Source organism: Hemibagrus wyckioides, linkage group LG04 (genome assembly GCF_019097595.1).
Source record: "Hemibagrus wyckioides isolate EC202008001 linkage group LG04, SWU_Hwy_1.0, whole genome shotgun sequence".
In the NCBI taxonomy this organism is placed as follows: domain Eukaryota; kingdom Metazoa; phylum Chordata; class Actinopteri; order Siluriformes; family Bagridae; genus Hemibagrus; species Hemibagrus wyckioides.
In genome coordinates this window covers 18,823,809-18,843,835 of record NC_080713.1, presented here as the reverse complement: position 1 = coordinate 18,843,835, position 20,027 = coordinate 18,823,809, and the positions used below count along the sequence as shown (strand labels likewise).

Genomic DNA, 20,027 nt, shown 5'->3' with positions numbered 1-20,027 from the left:
ATCGAAATGACACTTGCCAAGTCCCAAAAAGGCCTGAATCTGTAGCTTTCAAGTGATTACACATAATCTGAATCAAATTTATTTTCTGAAGCTACATTATGTCTGCTTGAACTGCATAATATATGCACCTTGCCCATTACCAAGGCTTTCACTTGCGACTTTAATTCAATCAACAGGACATAATCTATCCCTCTTGTCTGAATCATGCATAACCATGAATTTTAACACAAGCATGTTATATTCATTTTGCACACAAAGTTACAACTACATGTTTTTTTTTTTTATTATTTTAAAGTGATCAATATTCAAAAAATAAACACTTTTTACAGATTCACAAAACACCTTCAAAGCAACAAAGATCACTGCATTCCAAGACCTTTCAGCAATGAAAGCATGTGGCCTTGATTCACTGTGAGAGGGTAAGAAAAAAAACAAGTCATATTGACCTCAGATTTTTCTTACCTTTAGAGAAGTCTATCAAGTGAATTTATCCTGAAAAACAATCCACAGGTACAGACATCCAACTGTGTTATTAATTTGCACAGCTGAATAGCCTTGAAGCTTTAAGAAGTAAAAAAGTCTTTTTTATTCTGATAATTGCAGCCAGAGCCCAGAGGGTGCACTGACTAAACAACGCCGGCATTGAAAGAGATGATTGAGTAATGAAGACTTGAAGGCTGATAGAAATACGCAATAACTTAAGTGTGAACAAAACAAACTCATTTAGTAAAGCAAAATGTCCACACAGTGAAGGTATTTGTGTTTTTGTAGGACACTGAACCCACTGTAATCACCAAAGACCCAATCAATCTTTGGTTTAAAAAATATATATATAATAAAATTATGCAAAAGTATGTGCAAAAGTTCTTCAAACAGTGATGGACTGCAGGTCACACTTGCCCCAGAGAGCTCATTAGCATAATAAAGTTATAAATTAAGAAAATACTTTCAGTACAAATATGCAAATAATGACAAACAATTCAGTCTAATCACATTATGTAATTTCTGGTGGGTAGAATGTATGTTTAATTGAGGATCTAATGTTTCTGACTGAATAAACTGTAGAACTGAATTAAGTGAGTACAGGAGGGCAGAACTTTGCACTTAAAATTTCCTCCAGGACTGTTTATTTTTTTCCCATGCATAGTTTGGACAAGTGTGTAGTGGAACATTTCATAGAGACTGCAATTAAAAAAAGAACAAGGTATGACATTCATAATCATTTTTCCAACAATGTTTGTAATTATACACAAAATACCTTAATTAACTTTGTAATTCAAATGTTTATCAGTCCTTCAGACATAGGATTGGACAAGGAAAAGTGCTGTCAAACTTAAATACAATACAAAAAAAAAGCTTCTTAAAGTAAAACATTCAGCAATTTTATACAACACAGTGCAATAAAAACAGGAACCAGATAGGTAAAATGGGCCTTCAGCACTGGTCATGAGTATGTGATAGTTAGCAAAGGCAAAACAACAGAATAATAAACAGTTGTGTGCGGCGTACAACTGGTGTAGCACCAATTCAACCCACTGCACAGAGAAATCTTACCTGCTCTGTCTCTTGAGAGAGCAGCCTATGGTTTTTGTAACACCAGAAACGGCTCTAGTAACGGAAGAGAAGTCCACTTGCTAGCTGTTTCAGACATACTCATTTGTGTCTTCAAATAAGGCTTTGCAAGGTAGCTTGTTCAAGATGTAAAGATTGCACTACGCTGCAACTTCCAAATGACATACTCCTAAATATGTGAATAGGGAATTGTGGGGATGCACTGGGATACCAGTGAGACTCAACACTTTGCAAGAGAGATTAATGTGAATGTTTAAAGTAAATCTTTATTTTGCTAGAACCCTCTGACATATATATTTTATATGCTAAACTTCATTGCTGGATTAAAAATGGAAACAACAGCAACCTATTGTCACACACCATTCAAGATTTGCCAGTGAGTGTAGAGAGTGTCCATACCATAGTACACAGTACAGACAACAGTTTATCAGCAGGTAGACAGGGCTGTGAATGTGAGTGCTTGTGGAGTGACTAAGTTAAAGACAGAGAAGGAGACTGACCAGACATCCACATCCCATCTTTCTTAAACAAAACCTTCATGAAGATTCATGGACTGGTGTTCTCGACCACCTCATATAAAACCTCTGACCCAGAGTAATGAGCCAATACTGAGAAAGAATATAGTGCAATCATGATGCACTATTCCAACACTTACCAATCAGATACTACAAATGCAATGCTGACAACTGTGAAAACAGGAGTACTCAGTGTCCCAGAAATTACCATGAATAGACACATACCTAAAAACTAAGAACATACAATACACTACCCTTGAAATGGTTGCTATCAACAGTATGAAAAAAATATATATATACACATAGAAACAAAAATATAAATCTTTTTCATAAAAAGACAGTAGGTAGTATTCTGTGAAAGTAAAATAAGTAAAGACTTAAAGGACACATAAATTCATATAATCCCTTCTTCAAATCTTCCATGTGGAACCGGTAACTTCACAAAACCAGTATCTATTGAGCTACTCTGTTTTTCTTTTTTTTTTCTTATAAAAGATGCTTCAGTGTATGGACAAAAATATTGTAGTACATCATGAAATTAAGAGACTTGAGTTATACAATTACACTAGGGGACAGACGTTCCCCAAATGAATAACTATTAATGGCTCAGAAAAACTACAATCGGTCTGGGACATGATGCATGATGCTACCATTGAAATAATTAACATCAACATCAAGCACATGAGTGATTAAAGCAAAAGCAAAAGAGTGAATTAATATGAATAAATGTGGGATCTAGTGCCCCATCAGCAAATATAATACATGGGTTAAACTTGGCGGGGCCGTTACAAGTATAGTTATAGGTCAATTGGGCACATTTCTGTGCACAGGTAGCATGTCTTATTATTTAGTGTAATATAAATGTGACCCATAATAAGCAATAAGTTACCATAATAACAACAGCAGAAACAGCAGGGTTGGCATTGCAACCTCAGCTCCTGGATAGTAACAGTCCCACTTTCATATAACGTTGAGATTGGGCAGGGCAAAGCCACTTGCACATGTGACACTTGGCACTTGCAGAGTTGATGGTAATGATGTGAATGGAAGGCTCACTTGACATGTTCAGCACTGTGGGAGGAGCAGTAGTACTTTTTGTGTGCAATGAAGGTGGACAGACTGCTGAATTTAATGTTGCACAGCCGACAGTAGCGCGTATTCCCATTTTGTAATGCTGTTGCAAGGACCGCCTTGGGTGTGGTTGGAGCACTGTGGCTTAAACCTTTCTCTGGGACAACCAACTGAGTGGTGGTGTGTCCTTGTGACCCCGAGTCCCTCAAGGTATCAGACACAGGCGACACAGTCAGAGAAATTGAACCTGTGGGTGAGAGGGCAGGAGGGGCTGCTTTAGGAGAGCCAGACCCAATAGGATGTTGTGGTATAGGACTTCCATTGAGCAGGGGAGAGGAGGGAGAGGCAGGCTCCCTCTTGGTCCGGCCGTTTACACCATCCCTTTGGGACCTGGGGCCTGGTTTGGGAGGTGTTAGTGGAGCTCCATTGCGAGGACTGAGGCTGTTACTTGGACTAACATTGGGTGGTTGGACCTCAGACTGCTGCTGCGTGGTAAGGACCAGCCCATGAGCCGTCTTGAAATGCTCCACCAGATCAGAGGTCACTGCCCGATTAGGAGGGCAGTAAGGACAAATCACAGGAGGAGTGCTGGGGGTCTTCACCCCAGGCACAGAATGAGAGGTAGACTCCAGACTGTGTAAGACAGAGGTGTGAGGGACCACTGTGGATTTTCCAGTTTGGTGGCTTTTGGTGTCAGGATGGAGATCAGGAACTCTGTTCTTAGGGGAAGTGGAAGCGGGTCTCTTAAGCCGATGCAGCTGCTCGCGTGTTTGAGGTTGCAAGGCGGTGGCAGGGCAGTAGTAAGTTTTGTGAGCCAAGTAATTCTCAATGCTATTGAAGCTGATGCTGCAGGCTGTACATTTGTGATAATCCGTAAGGGGCAATGCTGTAATATTATTTCCTCTTGAGTTCTCCCGCAAGCAGGGCTTTTTGCTAAGGTCAATGGGGCCATCAGCCTCTGGACTAGAACTGCTAGCAGAGCTGGCAACTGTGGCCACAAGTGGCCCAGAATGCGCACTGGCACACTCTTGTTTCACTGGCATGCCTGGTACAGCAGGAAGGGCAGCAGCACTTGCCAGGGCCTCATTCCGTGCCATGTGGATTTCATACATCTTTTTGCGTTTCCGTGTACGAATGGGCTGTGGCACAAAGGCAGCCTTGCCTGCCACGAGACGCTGGTTGGAAGGGTCATGACGTGAGGCACAGTAAAATCTCTTATGGACAATGTAGTTCTCATGTCTGCTGAAGCGGATATTGCAGGCCTGGCAAAAGGTGCGAGTGGTATCCTCATCCACGTCTTCAGCTGATCCACTTATTTCTGCAGGGCTTTGACTCCCCTCACTTACCCTACCTCCTCCACCCCCCTCACCCTCTGAGGAAGATGAGCATGCAGTGTCTTTCAGTCCTGGAGTCTCACTCTTCACCTCAGGTGGCTTGGTGTCTGTAACTGGGGCAGCCACTGCAGAGTCAGTGTAGCTAGGGGAAGCTGATGTTGTAGAATTGCATGGTCCTTCTTGTGGAGAGGCATCATTACCTGAAAGGGGTGCTGTGGTTGCTGGATCATCTGTTACCATGCCCGATCCCTCCCCTTGCTGGTGTCTGCTAGAGCAGTACAATCTCTTATGGGCATAATAGTTGTTGATGTTATTAAAAGTGATGTCACACTCAAAGCATGTTGCCCCCTTAGGGACACCAGCAGGAGAGCCTGCAGAGTAGAAACCCTGTGCAGATGCTGGGACCTGCCCACTCTTCAGCCTACTATGTACCATCTCAGACATTTTGGCCAGAATTTCAGATGCCTGGGGCATGATGGCAGCCTCAGGGCTGAAGAGATAAGGGGGCAGAAACAAAGCACCACCAGGTAACACTGATCCACCTGCTCCCAAGTGAACAGGGCTAGAGCCTGGAGTGGGACTGGCTGGCTCTGCCTTCACTGCAATGACTGAGGGACTCTTAGGAGAGGTAGGAATGGGAGAGCTCGGCTCTGTTGCTTGTTCAATATTATTGCCATCCTGCTCTTCGTCCCTTGTTTTGCTCTCCGAGTCAGACTGTGGTTCTTCCTTGATCTTCAACTGTTCTGGAGAATTATATCCACGGGAAGTGGCTGCTCCACCATTGGCCCCAGGGCTGGAAGAGTCTGATCTGGGCATGCTGGCTGATAGCTCTTGGTCCTGAGACTCTGAGAGCTCTGAGGTTACAGGGCTACCTTGACGAGGTGTGTGGCTCCTTTCAACAGGAACCCTGACCTCCAGGTGGGTGTGGACATGCTGTTGGAGCAGAGCAGGTGTGTCTGCTGAAAATCCACACACCTGACACTTCAGCAATATGCCAGAGTCTCCAGAACTCAGGCCTGTTGGACAGAAAAAGGGAAAGAGTAAGAACCTTAAGGAAATGTGGGGAAGCAAAACAGATTCAAGTCAGAAAATGAAGCACTGTCAATCTACATTTTAGTAAAGGTTGAGATTCATATGAATTAGGTAATCCCAGTTGTAATGTCTACCTGCAGCCACTGGAAGTTTGGGGGAGTAGCCTTCACTGCGAGAACCAGGCTGGCAAACCATGTGGCTAGTGACCAGATGGCTGTAGAGGATGTCTCGAGTTGTAGAGATGAATCCACAGCCATGACACACTCCATTCAGAGTGTCAGTGTGCACCTTCAAATGCCGCTCACAGTTGGCCTTGGTAGTGAATGCAGACAAGCAGATCAAACAGACAAATGGACGCTCACCTGGAGTAGAGACACATACATCCATAGATTGTTAGGCAAACAGTATGCATTGTGTTTTGCTTACATATTTTGTAAGCTAGAAAATTGTTAATGAAAAGCACTTAGTGAGCTGCTAAATTGGCGATGCACAAAATGAATTATTCATGAATAATAATTGAAAAGTCTGAAAGATTAATTGAGAGAGTGGACAGTGAGAGAGTAACAGAGAAAGGGAAATGTGAGAAATGGAAGGACAATAAGAGAAAAGAAGTGAAAGAAAGAGAGCTAGAGAGAATGAGTTAGAGAAAGAAAGAAAGAGGTGACACTCACCGCTGTGTGTTCTCATGTGGATTTCCAGTGAGCTGGCACTGGGACAACTCTTGTTGCACTGGGGGAATGGGCACACTCTCTCATTAGCGTAGGAGTCTTTGGGCTTGTCCTGTGGAGGGGAAGCCGTGGCCTTTTGCTTCTGACGGCTGGCACAGTAGTACATGAGATGAGCTTGCAGGTTTCTCTCACTTCTGTACCAGATCCCACAGTCTTTGCATGGGAAGATATCCTCTGAGAAATACACACCCACAAGTTTGTTAATATCATGAAATCAATAAATGAAATATAATTTCTGTGTTAGCTCTAGATTTTTATGTTTGTAGTCTGAAGAGATATCAGAAATCAGGTCTGTAAAAATGGCTCTTTGCAGCTTTATAATAAAACCGAAAGGGGAATACACTTTGCTACTGGTAGTGAAATGCACAGGTTATATTTATATATGAATATTAACTAATGACACAATCAGTTTAAATGCATCATAAGTGTGGGCTACACAAGTCACATACAATGTATGACGCACACATTAAAACAGAGAAAGCAACCGCCAATCTCCAAGGCAACAGGATTGAGAAGACTTGTATAATTGTATAAATCTGGTGTCAAGGCATGTTAAACAAGGTATATTGGATAACGACCGTAGCACCCCATAATTACCTATCTCTTTACTATATGGCTAATGCTACATGACTGAAGAATAGAGCTGATCAGGTTTTAACCTTTAGCTTGATTTACTGAGATTAATTACACACTCATCATAGCACAGATGTGTCCACTCCCACACCTTGCACAACTCAGCAGCCCATAGCAGGATGTAAGAAAGACAGATAGATAGAGTGTGAAAGAGAAAAAGAAAGGGAGAGACAGTGTATGTGCAATACAGATAGCTGTACTCTATTCCAAGTGAATTACCCGTATCACCAGCGCACGTCTCACTTGCACTCAGATGACACAATACTGCCACCTGCTGGTGACATTACTAAATGTTTAATATTGAAACTTAATAAATGTTGCTGCAGTTTATTTGTTTGAAAACCAAGGCCTGACGTTATATGTCCTGATTTTATCCTAATTACTGAACTTTGTAGTGGTAACACACACACAAAGAACAAAATTCACTTGTAAGATAATAGTGACTCACTGTTAACAACTGCAGTTGCCAAAATGGCAGCCATGCCAGCCTGCTGTGGGAGGAGCTGGATATCAGAAGGCAGGGTTGCTGGGTATTCTGGCTCCTCCTTCATTGGGGGATTATGAGTTTGGGTCGCAGCCTGCTGTGCTGAGCTGGTCCAGGAAAGGATGGCCACTAAAGCATCTCCACTAAAGACCTCTTGAGTGAGCTTACAGTATAGACCATCATCTGAAAAGAAAACAGACAGTGGCTTCAGTAAATTTGAAGGCAATCAGACTTCTAATCCCAAAATCTATAGCCATGCTGAAACTCTTTATTATTATAAAAGCGGTTCAGGTTGACCAGGAGGACTGTATAAACCTTCAACAGAAAGAAACACTATTTACCCAGATCTAGTTCTAGTTTACTATCAATGTAATTAAAGTATAAAGTATAAAGGGATGTGCTGAGTTGGTTGCGTGGAGTGAGTGCTATAGTACCTTGACTGTATATGATGCAGTTTGCTTCTGAGGAACAGGAGGTCACAGGGATTCTTGTGAGCCAACAATCCACATCCTCACACACCAGAGTCTACAGACAGGAAAATACAGACAATAAATCATTGTTAGAAAGAATGAATCTTTGGACTCATAATAACAGACTTGAGGAATAGTAAAGTGCGCTGTCATTTAAAATACTACATAATACTATATACTAAATACTACATGTTAATAACACATAAAAACCCATTTAAAATACTCCATGTATTCCAACTTTATTGAAACTATTTTCATGCACAGATTCTCGTTAATAAAACTGCAGTCAGGTTAAGTCTGAGCAAATGGTGAAATCACCACAGACTACAGTCGGTCTATATAATATATCCTGTTAACTCCTTTAGCGGAGAATCTTATAACAGGGACAATTGCTCAAGGAAATGGCAATAGAGAGGGCCTCAAAGAAATTAAATGAACACAGATAGAGCAGCAGAATGGTTAAGAAAGGAGATATATCAAGACTCTAATGACTTTTAATTCACTACAATGTCTCTCATGATCTGACCTGAATATGCAAAGCTGTGTGTGTGTGCACAAGTGTGCGCATCCGTAAGTGATATACCTCTGGAGACTTGGGAATATTAGAATTAACACTGTTACACACAGTGTGCTCTTTATCCAGAGCTCCTAAAACATTCTGTCCATCATTCCCACAGGCTTATCATAATACATATAGGCATGGATACATTCACACACAAAGAAACACAGACACACATGCATATGAAGGTATATACCCAATTACTGACTTAATTACAATAAGACAATAAGGGGATCAAATGATGTCCAGGTTAACTTGCTTATATGATTTATTGATTCATTTATGAGATTTATACACTGACCAACCATAACATTAAAACCACTGGTAGATGAAGTGAATAACATTGTTCACTTGCCCAAACATCTCTGGCATGTGCTGGACATACAAGTCCAATCTATGGAGAAACCATCGAACAATATATAAGACTTACAGGGTCTGTGGCTAACGTCTTTGTGCCAGATACGACAACACACCTTCAAAGTTTTGTGGAGCCAATGCTTAATGGGTCACAGCTGTTTTGGCAGCACAAGGAGGACCTACACAATATTAGGCATGCGAGTTAAATGTTATGGCTGATCAGAGCGTAGTGTAACCAAGATGCCTGCTACGAAGAATCAGGTCTCTATACGCTCCATTTACATATAAATTTGTACTGCTTAATGGTCTGAATCTCTTTCCATCATATTTGATGGAAAGAGTTTTCACACTGCCATTCTCTTAGTAACAGAACCTGCTCCTTGCAACCCTCTGTTAGATACTTGCAAAACATCACAGATATAAAGGCAACAGGGTTTAACATCAGGAATCTCCATCCTAGAATCCTGGAGAGTGGACTGAAAAATGATTTAAAATCTTGTACCAAATCTGTGCTTCAAGCCACTAGTGGCCCTGCTACTCATACACTTACACTAGATGGCAGTAGCTCCTCAGAGGCTGTGACAGTATCTGGCGCTTCGCACTCACTTTTTTTGCATTGCACAAAACCAGCAAAGCAGCTGCTCTTGCGGCTGCATCGGTCCGCATATCCCTGTCATCCCACCAAACATTAAAGACTAGAGAATATGAAAGACATCTCTTCAGCATAGAAGCCAAGGATGAAAGGAACCAAGCGTCAGGGCAGTGAGATGAGACAGCCAGCCATGGAGGACAGCTGAAGGGTTTCTTTCTAAATCTGTCTGTTCTTGCCTGAAGATACGGTCCGTATTGTATTTCATGGGGAACTAGTGCTGATAAGGAGATAGGGCTCCTTTTGTTTTAATTTGAAACCCAATGCCGGAGCCGTCTGTGCCATAAGTGCTGCGTGCTTCTGCTAATTTGTTTCAGACTCATTTAACACGACTCGACTTTGGGCTGCACAAAAGGAGAGGGCAGTGTGTTCAGCCACCCTTTCTGACTCAACACGCATGGCCACACCTGTTCACAGATTACACACGTTCATTCACAAGCTTTCCTTCTTTCTCTCACTCACACAATGCAGGGACGTTTATTACACGTTTAAGAAGGAAGCTTTCTCCAATACTTCAGATCAGAGCGAAATATCACAAGACTAAGGTCTGTTGTTGAATTCAATCAATAACAAACTTGTGAATATATAAAACCTGATTTCACAACTACAGCCAACAATGAAGGCCCCTGGAGGAGGCACACAACGAAACATTCTGACTGCTTACATTTTCCTGAAGGTTTGTTATCCTCCCACACGATACTGGTAACACTGTAAGTCTTACAAAATTAAAGGCAATTCTTCTCTAAAAAATTATTTGAATTTGTAGTTGGAGCTTAATAATCCAGAAATATATTTTCACTTAAAAATAAAATCATGAACAACTGCCTTCAGACTTCAGACCATTCTAAGTAAGTATAGAGTCAACATTCTTTCAGTTCTTTACTCACTGCAGGGTAACATGTTGAAATAATAATTACACATATGCTATAAAAGCAGTGGTCATCTTAACCAGACAATACCCAATACTAGATGGTTCATAATCTCATAATGCTGCAACCTCAATACCAAGTGGTGGTGGTGGTATAAATCCTTATTTGTGTGTTGTTGTTTTTTAAATTAAACATCATAATAATGAAAGTGTGATTTGATTTAATCTTTCATTTAATCTTTTATTAGTATATACTTTTGCAGTTTGTGTAAGAGCTGGTGTCTTGACGGATGATAAAAAAAAAAAAAAATCATTCAGATTCACGTGTCTTTACTGTGCCACATGCTTTCTTCCCTATTGATCATTTACTCTTACACATTTTCCCCTTTCTTTCTCCCCACTCTTTTTTCTCTCTTAAATCAATTCATTTATATCAACAAGCATCCACACAGAGTAATAAGGAACAGGAATGAATAGTGACAATAATAATAATTGTTATTAATCTTCTCTCTCTCGCTCTCTCTCTTCTCTAAGCTCTTCAGTGTGAGAGTCTTTGAGGTGCATTCTAAGCCCCCTCGTCCGAGTCCCAGTGCTTCATGAATATTAATCCCGGCTTTAATCTGCTTGATTCCCGCACTGTTGCCACCCCGACGATAGCCAATCTAATTATTTGGTCTGATATTAAGCAGCAACCCTGCCACACACACACATACCCACATATCATCAGGAAAAAAGAAGAAGCACCTTCCCAACACACACACACACACACACACACCTTGCCCTCCTTATGAAGACCTTCCATAAACAGATTTATTAATGCTGTTAATTGATGCTATACTTACACCTAAATGTTTATCATTAACTTAACCTCAATGAATGAAAAGAAACATTTTTCAGTGATTATAGTTCATTTATTTATGTTTTTTTTTTTTAAACTAAATGCTGCTGTTTTTGTTAATGAAAAAAAAAAGTGTTTTCCTGTTGGATACCAGCAAAATGTTCCAAAAACATGTACAACCAAGCAAATACATCTGAACACAAGCCATGCACACACAACAAACTCTCTTACCCCTCACAAAAACACCTTTACACTGGTAAAAGTTTCAGGCAAATGACTTATATAGATATATATATATATAAAAAAAAATCCCTCATCTTTTAACCTGTAATCACACCACATTGTTTTGGACTGGAGAGCTGGGACTGAACAAATGGAAGCAAAGTGTATCTATTTTGCAGGATGTAAAGTGGGGTTTTCTTTTTACCTTCAAATTCCACTGCTTATAATATCATAATGTAATGAAATTCACATGGAGGAAAAAACCTATTAGTATAAACCTTCAGACTCATTTTAGCTATATTTACTGGAAAAAAAAAAGTTTTTGTAGATGTTTAGTTTCAAATCTACTTCAAGTTACCTTCACCCAAGAATTGAGGGCACAATCCCAAATTGCTCACTATTCACAACTTAAGCATTGTAGAACTACATAGTGCACTATAGGCCCATTAGAACAACATTTAAGATTGTTCTGCTTTTGATAAATGTGTCAAATTTTGTATTTGAGTGCTGAAATTTCTTATGATAACTTTTGTGACAGTAGTAAAAATATTAATATTGATAGTCTTTTTGGCTTTGAAATAAGACGTTGAACAAGTACAAAATTCAGAGCAATGTCTTTTCAGACCTCACTTTGGACAGACGTAGAAGGTGAATAATCAAGACCTGGCTCATTGTCCCTTCTCTTCTTCTCTTTTTCTCCATCTTTCTATGCTCTGGCACTTTATCTCTTCATTTAATCCACTCCTCATCTATCCCTAGCCCTCTTTTTATGCACCGACACACTCTTTGTCTCCATCTCCTTCTCGCTATCTATTCCTATCCCGTATCTCTCCGCACATCCCTTTCTCACCCCCCTTTCTCTCAGCCTCCACTCTCCCTCTGTCTGCCCCTCTCTCTATCTCTCCGCTACAGGAAATGGTTTCTTTCCCAGCAGGGGGGTGGAGAAGGGTGCACACTGTCCCAAACAAAGAGGTCAGTGTGTGAATCCTCCAAAAATACAGAGAAGAAAAGGAAGGAAGATAATAATCAGAAAGCTTCTCTCATCCGCCTCACACACACACACACACTCCCTTTTCTCCATTACTTTCGCTGTCCCACATATACATACATTAAATGTAACCATATGTGTTCATACACACACACTTGTGCCTACAAACACACGCTCACGCCTCTGAGCGGCCATCACTTATCTCTCCAAGAAAACAAAAAATTTGATCAGCTCCATGCAAACGACATAAAAATATAAAACTGTTGATACTTAAAACGGATGAGATAAGAGACCAGAAAACGAGGCACTCTTGGAAAGCAGGCTCCTAAACTGCCGGAGATGAGGTTCAGAGGTTTTCCCTCATCTCCCCTCCTCTCTCTATCGCTCTCTCCCTTTTCCTTTCCTGACAGACTTCAGGCATAGCATGGTCAGATCATCAACTATTCAACACATAAGTAGCCCCTCCTCTCTACACCCTCCTCCTTCAGGCACTTTTCCTTGTGATTTTGCCATCAATTATCCTCCAGGTGTTTTTTTTTCCAGCTTTTTACTTTCTGTTCCTGTGCTCACCATTCCTTCACTTTCTCTCTCCTTCATTCTTCGTGCTATTCTGCATCCTCCTTATTGTCCTACCACTGGAGTAGTAGACTGATTGTAGGTACACTCTTCAGGATGCCCTCTCAGTACCACACATGATGTGCTTTTTCAACCAGATGCAGCCTGGCATGCTTTTCCCTCGATCACTGAACAGATAATTGAGAGAAAATATAATTGAAAGTATTCATGCATCGCTTTCAGCAAAAAGCTTGGGCACTGAGGGGTGACTCTCTGAGACACTCTACTGGCTGATGTAGATAGACTATAGTGATAGAATGCATGGTAAACAAACCCTATCAGAATGAGTGCAAGACAGCGAGAGAGAGAGAGAGGTGGAGAGAGTGAGGACACCTCACCTTCACACGCCCTTCGTGGGGTGGAGGCTGTTGAGGAAAGTGCAGAGCCCCCAAAAAGAGCAGTGGGTGGTACTGCTTATCAGAGCAGTTCTCCTGGAGAGATTATTGGAGGATTAGGGGAGATGCTTGTTTCTAAAACATGATGAAAAGACGCTTGGTGTGCGATAAGACTCTGAACTCCACACTCTTCACCAATGTACCTTCGGGCAGCGGTTTTTTTTTTTTTTTTTTGCAAAGCAGCAAGCATGGCAATAACGAGGAAACAAAAGCGACCTGTATGCTAAAGTTGCTCATCTCTCATGGATATTTTGTACATCTGTCTGGGCCAGGAGCTTCTTCAGGGCTGGTGTGGGCTCAGACTGCAGGCTGTTTTCTTAAACATAATGGTATATAACTGTGTACAAGAAATATGAATCAAGTGATTGAAAAAAAAGTTTTAACTGTTTCAGAGAGCAGATTTTTTCTTTGAACAAGCAGTTTCCTGCGCATTTGTGGGACTGGTATCCATAGAGCAGGCACTCATTTCTTGTGTTATTTGGACTGGCAGAATAAAGCTGATAGCTTATCAGAGCAGGGCATAGGAAAGGCAAATTTGTAGAGTGAGTGTAAATCACACAGGCTTGGCAGTGATGCCGGGTCAGGACTGCCACCTTACACTGGTGCTGAAGCTGCCACAACGCTAAACACTTCCTCCACATTAGAGCTGCTTCAAACCTGATCACAGATAGCAGCTTTAAATGTCCAATTATGCAAGTCTTGCAGCACAATCAGGTTTATAGGGGGTGACGAAGGCTGTGCTATATTTTGCGATAATGGAATAATGAGTCCAACATGCTTTAAACATTAGAAAAATAAACAGGAGTGTATGATTTTTATGATTAAAGAGTGTATGATTTTGTCGTGCACATTATCACTTGCTTGTGTTCGGCTTAATCCTCAGATTGTGTGTGTATATGGTTTGGAGTGTGAGTGAGCGCCTTGGCTCAGAAGAACTGGCCCTGACCCTCTGTGACCCCCTCAGCCTAAGCCTTGGACAGCCAAGTAGGAGGATATGGAGGGACAGCAAGTGAAGCAGGAATGTGCGATTCTCTGGCCGTTATCTCGTGCAGATACACACTCCTTCGGCTCGCAGATAGTGCCGTGTGAGAGGGAGAGCCGATGTGATAGAATACGAATGTGAAAGTTCCAAACTGAAAATCATCAACAAAGCCCCGCTTCGATAACAAGGTTTGAGGAAGGGAGGGAGGGAATGAGAAAGAGATTAAGAGGAGGAGGAGGAGGTGGTGAAGGAAAGGTGGAGGGGTGGAGGGATGGAGGGAGGGGAGGGGAGGGGGTGGGTGCGGACCTAGAAATCCTGATAATAAATGAAATCTTAGAAATGAGAGACTATCAAGGCGAAATCAATCATTGAGGTTTGTTGTCCAGGAGGATGGCGCCATGCTGAGATAAAAGAGGAGCGTCCGTCTGGTGGGGGGAAACGATGAAGCAGCCAATCACACACAGGGTTCAGCCAACAAACCCGCACGGTTCAGAGAAAAAAGGAGGCGAGTTTATTCGACAAGACATCAAAACCCCTAATTTGCATACACGCATATGCATCTATTCTCTTTCCCTGCTTAATAGGATAGAGTGAATTATATCTCTCCCACAGTGATATCTGATTCATGTTTTTTTTACTTATTTACATAAAAATAAAGGTATTTTATAAACTGCACATTAACGTGTACTTTATTATTATTTTTTCATCTCTTAAGCCTGGATCTGTGTTAATATTTTTGTGTGTATGAATGATGAAAGAAGGAATGTCTACAGTGTGTTATCTCTACAGTGTTCAACTATTTGGCCAGACACAAGAAAACTCTTCGCATCACATGACTGGATGGAGTTCCAGCACATGACTGAAGGCTTAGTTACGTGGAAATCATGCAAAGAGACAACCAAACCCTAACACTGCTTCCTGTTAGAAATACCCAAACACTTCCAAAATGTACCTAAAAGCTTTTTTTGACCCAGCCCACTTACTTGATTGGATACTCCATTTGCAGATTCATCTGATTGGATGCTTCCAGAGAAAGGTCCCCAGACTGTGTCCACCAACAGGTCCTTGCGAGCCAAAATCTTAGAGTCCTCTAGTCCATCACATAGCTTCAAATCATCTGTTTGCACACACAGAGTAAAAAAAGAAGGGAAATATAATCAGTTTTACAAATACAATTATGTTACAAGTGAGCACCCTAAGATACCTAAAGAGGAACCAAAACTGGTGTTCCCAAGTGACACAACAGAAAAGCCTACTCTATCACCAGGAAGTTGCAATTATGCCATAGCCAAGGAATCAATGGACCAAAATTAGCCACAGCTTCTGGACAGCAGAAATGGCATACACTCTCCACCATGAGTCAATCACATTGACACTAGCCAATCACATCGGTCTGTGAGCTTATGTATGGGGAAGACAGCAGACAGCATGGAGGGCTTTCCTCTGAGGGTTTTACACAGCTCTGTGACACGGAATGAACAGCAGTTTGAAAAGATGCATTTAGCTTGTCTCTAAAAAAGCACATTAGCCTTTACCCTCCATGGTGTTTAGCTGTTGTATAATAGAAGAGAGCTGGTTAGTGTGTAGGGAATTGGCAGGTGACCAAAACCAGGGGGGACATGGGAAAAAAGGGAAGAGTAAGGAAAGCAAAGCTCTAACTAACTATTTGGTGATTCACAGGGGTTTCTTAATAATTAAATATTATTAAATAATTGGGCTTAATTTAACTTTATAAAAATGCTTGACACATGATAAATAGTTTCAAATACCAATTAAACAATTGGCTTTATTGAACAATACACAATTACATTAACAGAAGAAAAAAAATTGCAACATCACCATCATGCTATTTATTTACGTTTACCTCCATATATTGTGCAAGAGATTTACTCTGCCTGCTGTGTCACAAAATCTAGAAACAAGGGTTTGTTACCTCAATCTGTGTTCTCAGTACAGTGCAGTACAGTATGGCACGCTAACAAATCTTTAATTGTACATTTTGTTGCTTCAGCTTCCAAGAGACCTGTAATACGATTTTTTCTGGTCTCTTCTGAACAGCCTTTCACTTCTGATCAGGACTAATACAGTGATCATCTGCCAAATAACTTTTTCTAGCTTAGACGGTATTATTACAATCATATCATACAATACTATATTTTGGAATATTTATATAATTTATTATATACAATAAATATAATCATATATTTATTGAGATCATTTAGATTAAGATCATTTAGATATCTTTGCAGGAGTCATCCTTTGCAGAGGAACTCTGTGAGGATAGATTTGACTGCAGTTTGCACCACTAGGTGGAGCTTGGTGTTTAGTCAGAATCAAAAGTGAACTTGGAAAAATGGGCCAAAACAAAAAGAACTTTTGTACTTCCTGTGACAGATAAGTGCACAACAGGGATAGGAGTCAAGGCTTTGCTGATTCACAGATGCAAGCCTGACACAGGAACAGACAAAAGCTTCACAGAGAGATATGACAATTCTTAGAAACTCCCACATGCAAAATCAGTCATACACACGGTTATAGAACAGTCAAGTTACCAGTACACCCAATTACACACTATGACAATGCCCAGTCTGTGTTTTCTAAGTTAATGTAATTCTTTTGGCATGGCATGAGTGGTGCTTAAATTTCAGCCAACTAATCCTACCGTGGTTCTTCTATGGTAACCCCTCAACTCACACACACGCAAGCCTACAGGTTTCTCCATGGTTCAGTCTCACTTACACGGGTCGGCCTAAAGTGCAGAGGATGATAAGAGTGTTTGGCTAACACTCTCCATGTCAAAACACTCATCTATCTTCCCTGTATCTATCCCCACCAGAGAACAACAGACAAACACTGATAAAATGGTTTTCCCACAGCCAAAATCTAGAGAAACTGGAAGGGAGAAAGGAAGGGGACATCATACATGGAAGCAAAGAGGGAATAAACCTATGTGACAAAGACCTGGTTAGGACACACAGGGACACAGATAGTAAAGGAGAAAGCCAGATGAGAAGAGCTCTATTCACATAGCATGACCAAATGACAGAGATATGAATAGGTCAGCCCGGCCATGCTAAAGCAGGTTGGTCATTAACCAGGCTTGTCATTAGCCATCAGAGATTGTGCTGCTATCAACAGTCTAAAGTCCAGTGTCCAAGCATGCTATCACCCCAGCAGCCCAGATATCAAGGAGGTCTATCAGGATGCCCTAATCTTAGCATCAGTGCCATAGTCAGACCCTCATATGACCCCATCATCCGCATGTGGTGCAAAACACAGCAGTTCAAGTTAATCTCTCTATACAGAAAGGGGATATATTTGGTTCAAAAAACCTACCAAAAAACTACTAAAGATATTTACTAAGGATATTTGCATCACCAGAACACCAACATAACATCTCACTCTTGGCTAATGACCTTAACACTTTACTTCTAAAGACCTGATTTCCTTATCATCACGACCTCACCGATCTCCCACACAATGCTTGGCCAAGTCCTCTGATATCAGCCCCATGTCCAGCCTTAGCAACGCCCTGCAATAACCTCGCTAGCCTTATCAATGTGATTGTGTGACCAATGCCCAAAAACTGCATGCTGGCCTTATCAATAGCAATGAGTCCACACAGCTCTTATCAATACTGCTTCACACTGGTAGTGTCCACACAAACCCTTATCAATAGCCCAAGCACCTGGTCGGCTTGAATGCTATAAAACAACCGCTCCACCATTAATGAAATAAGTAATGATGTTGGCCACCTGGAGAGGAGTACAGAAGTGTAGAGAGAACAGAAGAGAAGAAAAGAGGAGAGGAGAGGAGAGCCAGAGAGAATGCATGGACAATTGATAGGAATGCCTGATAGACGTGCTGGTAGACGTGGTTGTCAAAGTTAACCTAATCTGACTGTAGCATCCCACACTCAAGTTCCAGCAGCTAGCATGCTAATGCCATGGCCAGACAAGTACACAGGTGGCACCTCAACATGTAAAGGCTTCGTACCTGCAATGTTCTTGGTCTTTTGCAAGCCACAAAAGGTTATCACAGCATTAAAATGGGCCACACCTCTTACAACCAGTTCATAAAATGGTTACAACACATGGTGACCACTCACCTGAGGGAAAAGAGACCAGAAAGCAGCTGCTTACCACGTCCCAAAGAATAGCAAAATATGCTCTCGAGTTCTACATGCTACAGTGGACGGAACAACCCAAGCACTGAAAGGCACTTTTCTGCAGCAGTTCTGACACACTCACTTTGACTCCCTAATTGATCTTGACCATCCTAGAGAGAGGGGGTCTCTCAAGGAGAAAGTTGTCCATCTGAATCCATGCACCAGGGATGCACAAGACTCAGTGAGGGAGAAAGGGTGATGCAATGCAGAGCGCGATGGTGTTTCTACTGCAGCAGGTCTGAGCACTTCTTCATGAGTGCCCCTTCCAAGCCAAGCCCTCGGCCAAGCCAGGGTCAGCCACAAGTGAAAGTGCCGTCTCCCACTCAGAAACAGTGAGTCCCTATCTATTCATTGTTTCACCAATCGCTGATGAGTGCATCCAAGCCAAGATCCCTGCCAGCAGGTAAGTTCCTGACTCTGCCCACACCAAAGCAACCAACCCTTCGGAATCTTGCAGCCACACAGTCATGCTTGTTATTGCCTGCAGGCTTTGGCACATTTGAGATCCTTTTTATCACATGTTCTGGTACTTTGGGATTTCCAGAGGACAGATGACAGATGGTTTTGGCACAGGGAAAAGATGTGGGAAGACACCCACCTTTCCCAGAAAAACAAGGAGAAAGCTGACCAGGATAAAATAACACTAAACTCTCAGCCAGGAGAGAGAGTCTGGCTCACCACTGAAGTCTTCAGACACCCCCAAGTTTGCACAAAGTCACATGTATGTCGGCCCATTCGATATGAAACAAATCACTGAAACCACCTACAAGTTGGACCTGCCAGGACACTGCCATTTGGCACATTCAATACTTGGCTCATTCTATCCATCAAGAAACTCAGTTTTCCAATCTGCACTGTTGTCTACAGACATGGCTGCCCCAAACTACACTTTAGAGAACCCACTACCACTAATTCACTGGACTTATGATCACAATCAATAGTTCCCAATCACCCTAGCACACTGGTTTTTAACCTTTTTGCGAGTGTGACCCACTTTTTAGAATGACAATGTTTTGTGACCCACCCAATCCCCACCCCTCATCCTAAATGTAAGATGGATATACATTAATAACAACTTTGGACTACTCCCTCAGCGGAATGGTTGGGCTTGGATGCGAGGCAGTCCAATCATACTCGAGTAGGGTTGAGGAAAAGGCGCAAACTATTCTCAAACCCAAGTCTCTATGCATGTACTTGTTTGTCACATGAAATCAGCAGTCCAGCTATGATGACTATAAACCAGTAGCCCATGTGACTTCTTCCAATCATTAATTATATCATGTCGACACTAGGTGGTTCCATTAGGCGAGTATTTTATGCACTCATTTAAAATAAATTTCCCGACAACCATCCTGATACTGCTATTCAACCCACAGATTAAGAACCGCTGCCCAACCATATAAAAGAGACTCTCACACTACACACACTGCAAAGTAATGCATAGTCGGTTTCTGTCAGCTTACCAAGCCTTTTGTTTCTGTGATCACTACTCTGGTTTTTATGCTGTTTTTCCCCCCCTGGTATTGATCATTCTGATCATGTGTATG

At 41.6% G+C, this 20,027-nt stretch overlaps 1 protein-coding gene across 1 annotated transcript in view; it reads right to left on the bottom strand.

Annotated features, from left to right (window-relative positions):
• Positions 1–309: 309 nt before the first annotated feature.
• The window catches only part of zfpm1 (zinc finger protein, FOG family member 1), a 68,845-nt gene continuing 49,127 nt past the window's right edge, over positions 310–20,027 (bottom strand). The window contains exons 4-9 of the mRNA XM_058387886.1: positions 15,296–15,429; positions 7,804–7,894; positions 7,334–7,552; positions 6,196–6,426; positions 5,659–5,886; positions 310–5,508 (exon numbers count right to left, since the gene is read on the bottom strand). Coding sequence (XP_058243869.1) covers positions 3,140–5,508; positions 5,659–5,886; positions 6,196–6,426; positions 7,334–7,552; positions 7,804–7,894; positions 15,296–15,429 — 3,272 coding nt within the window. The 3' untranslated portion in view covers positions 310–3,139. The remainder of the gene's footprint in view (positions 5,509–5,658; positions 5,887–6,195; positions 6,427–7,333; positions 7,553–7,803; positions 7,895–15,295; positions 15,430–20,027) is intronic.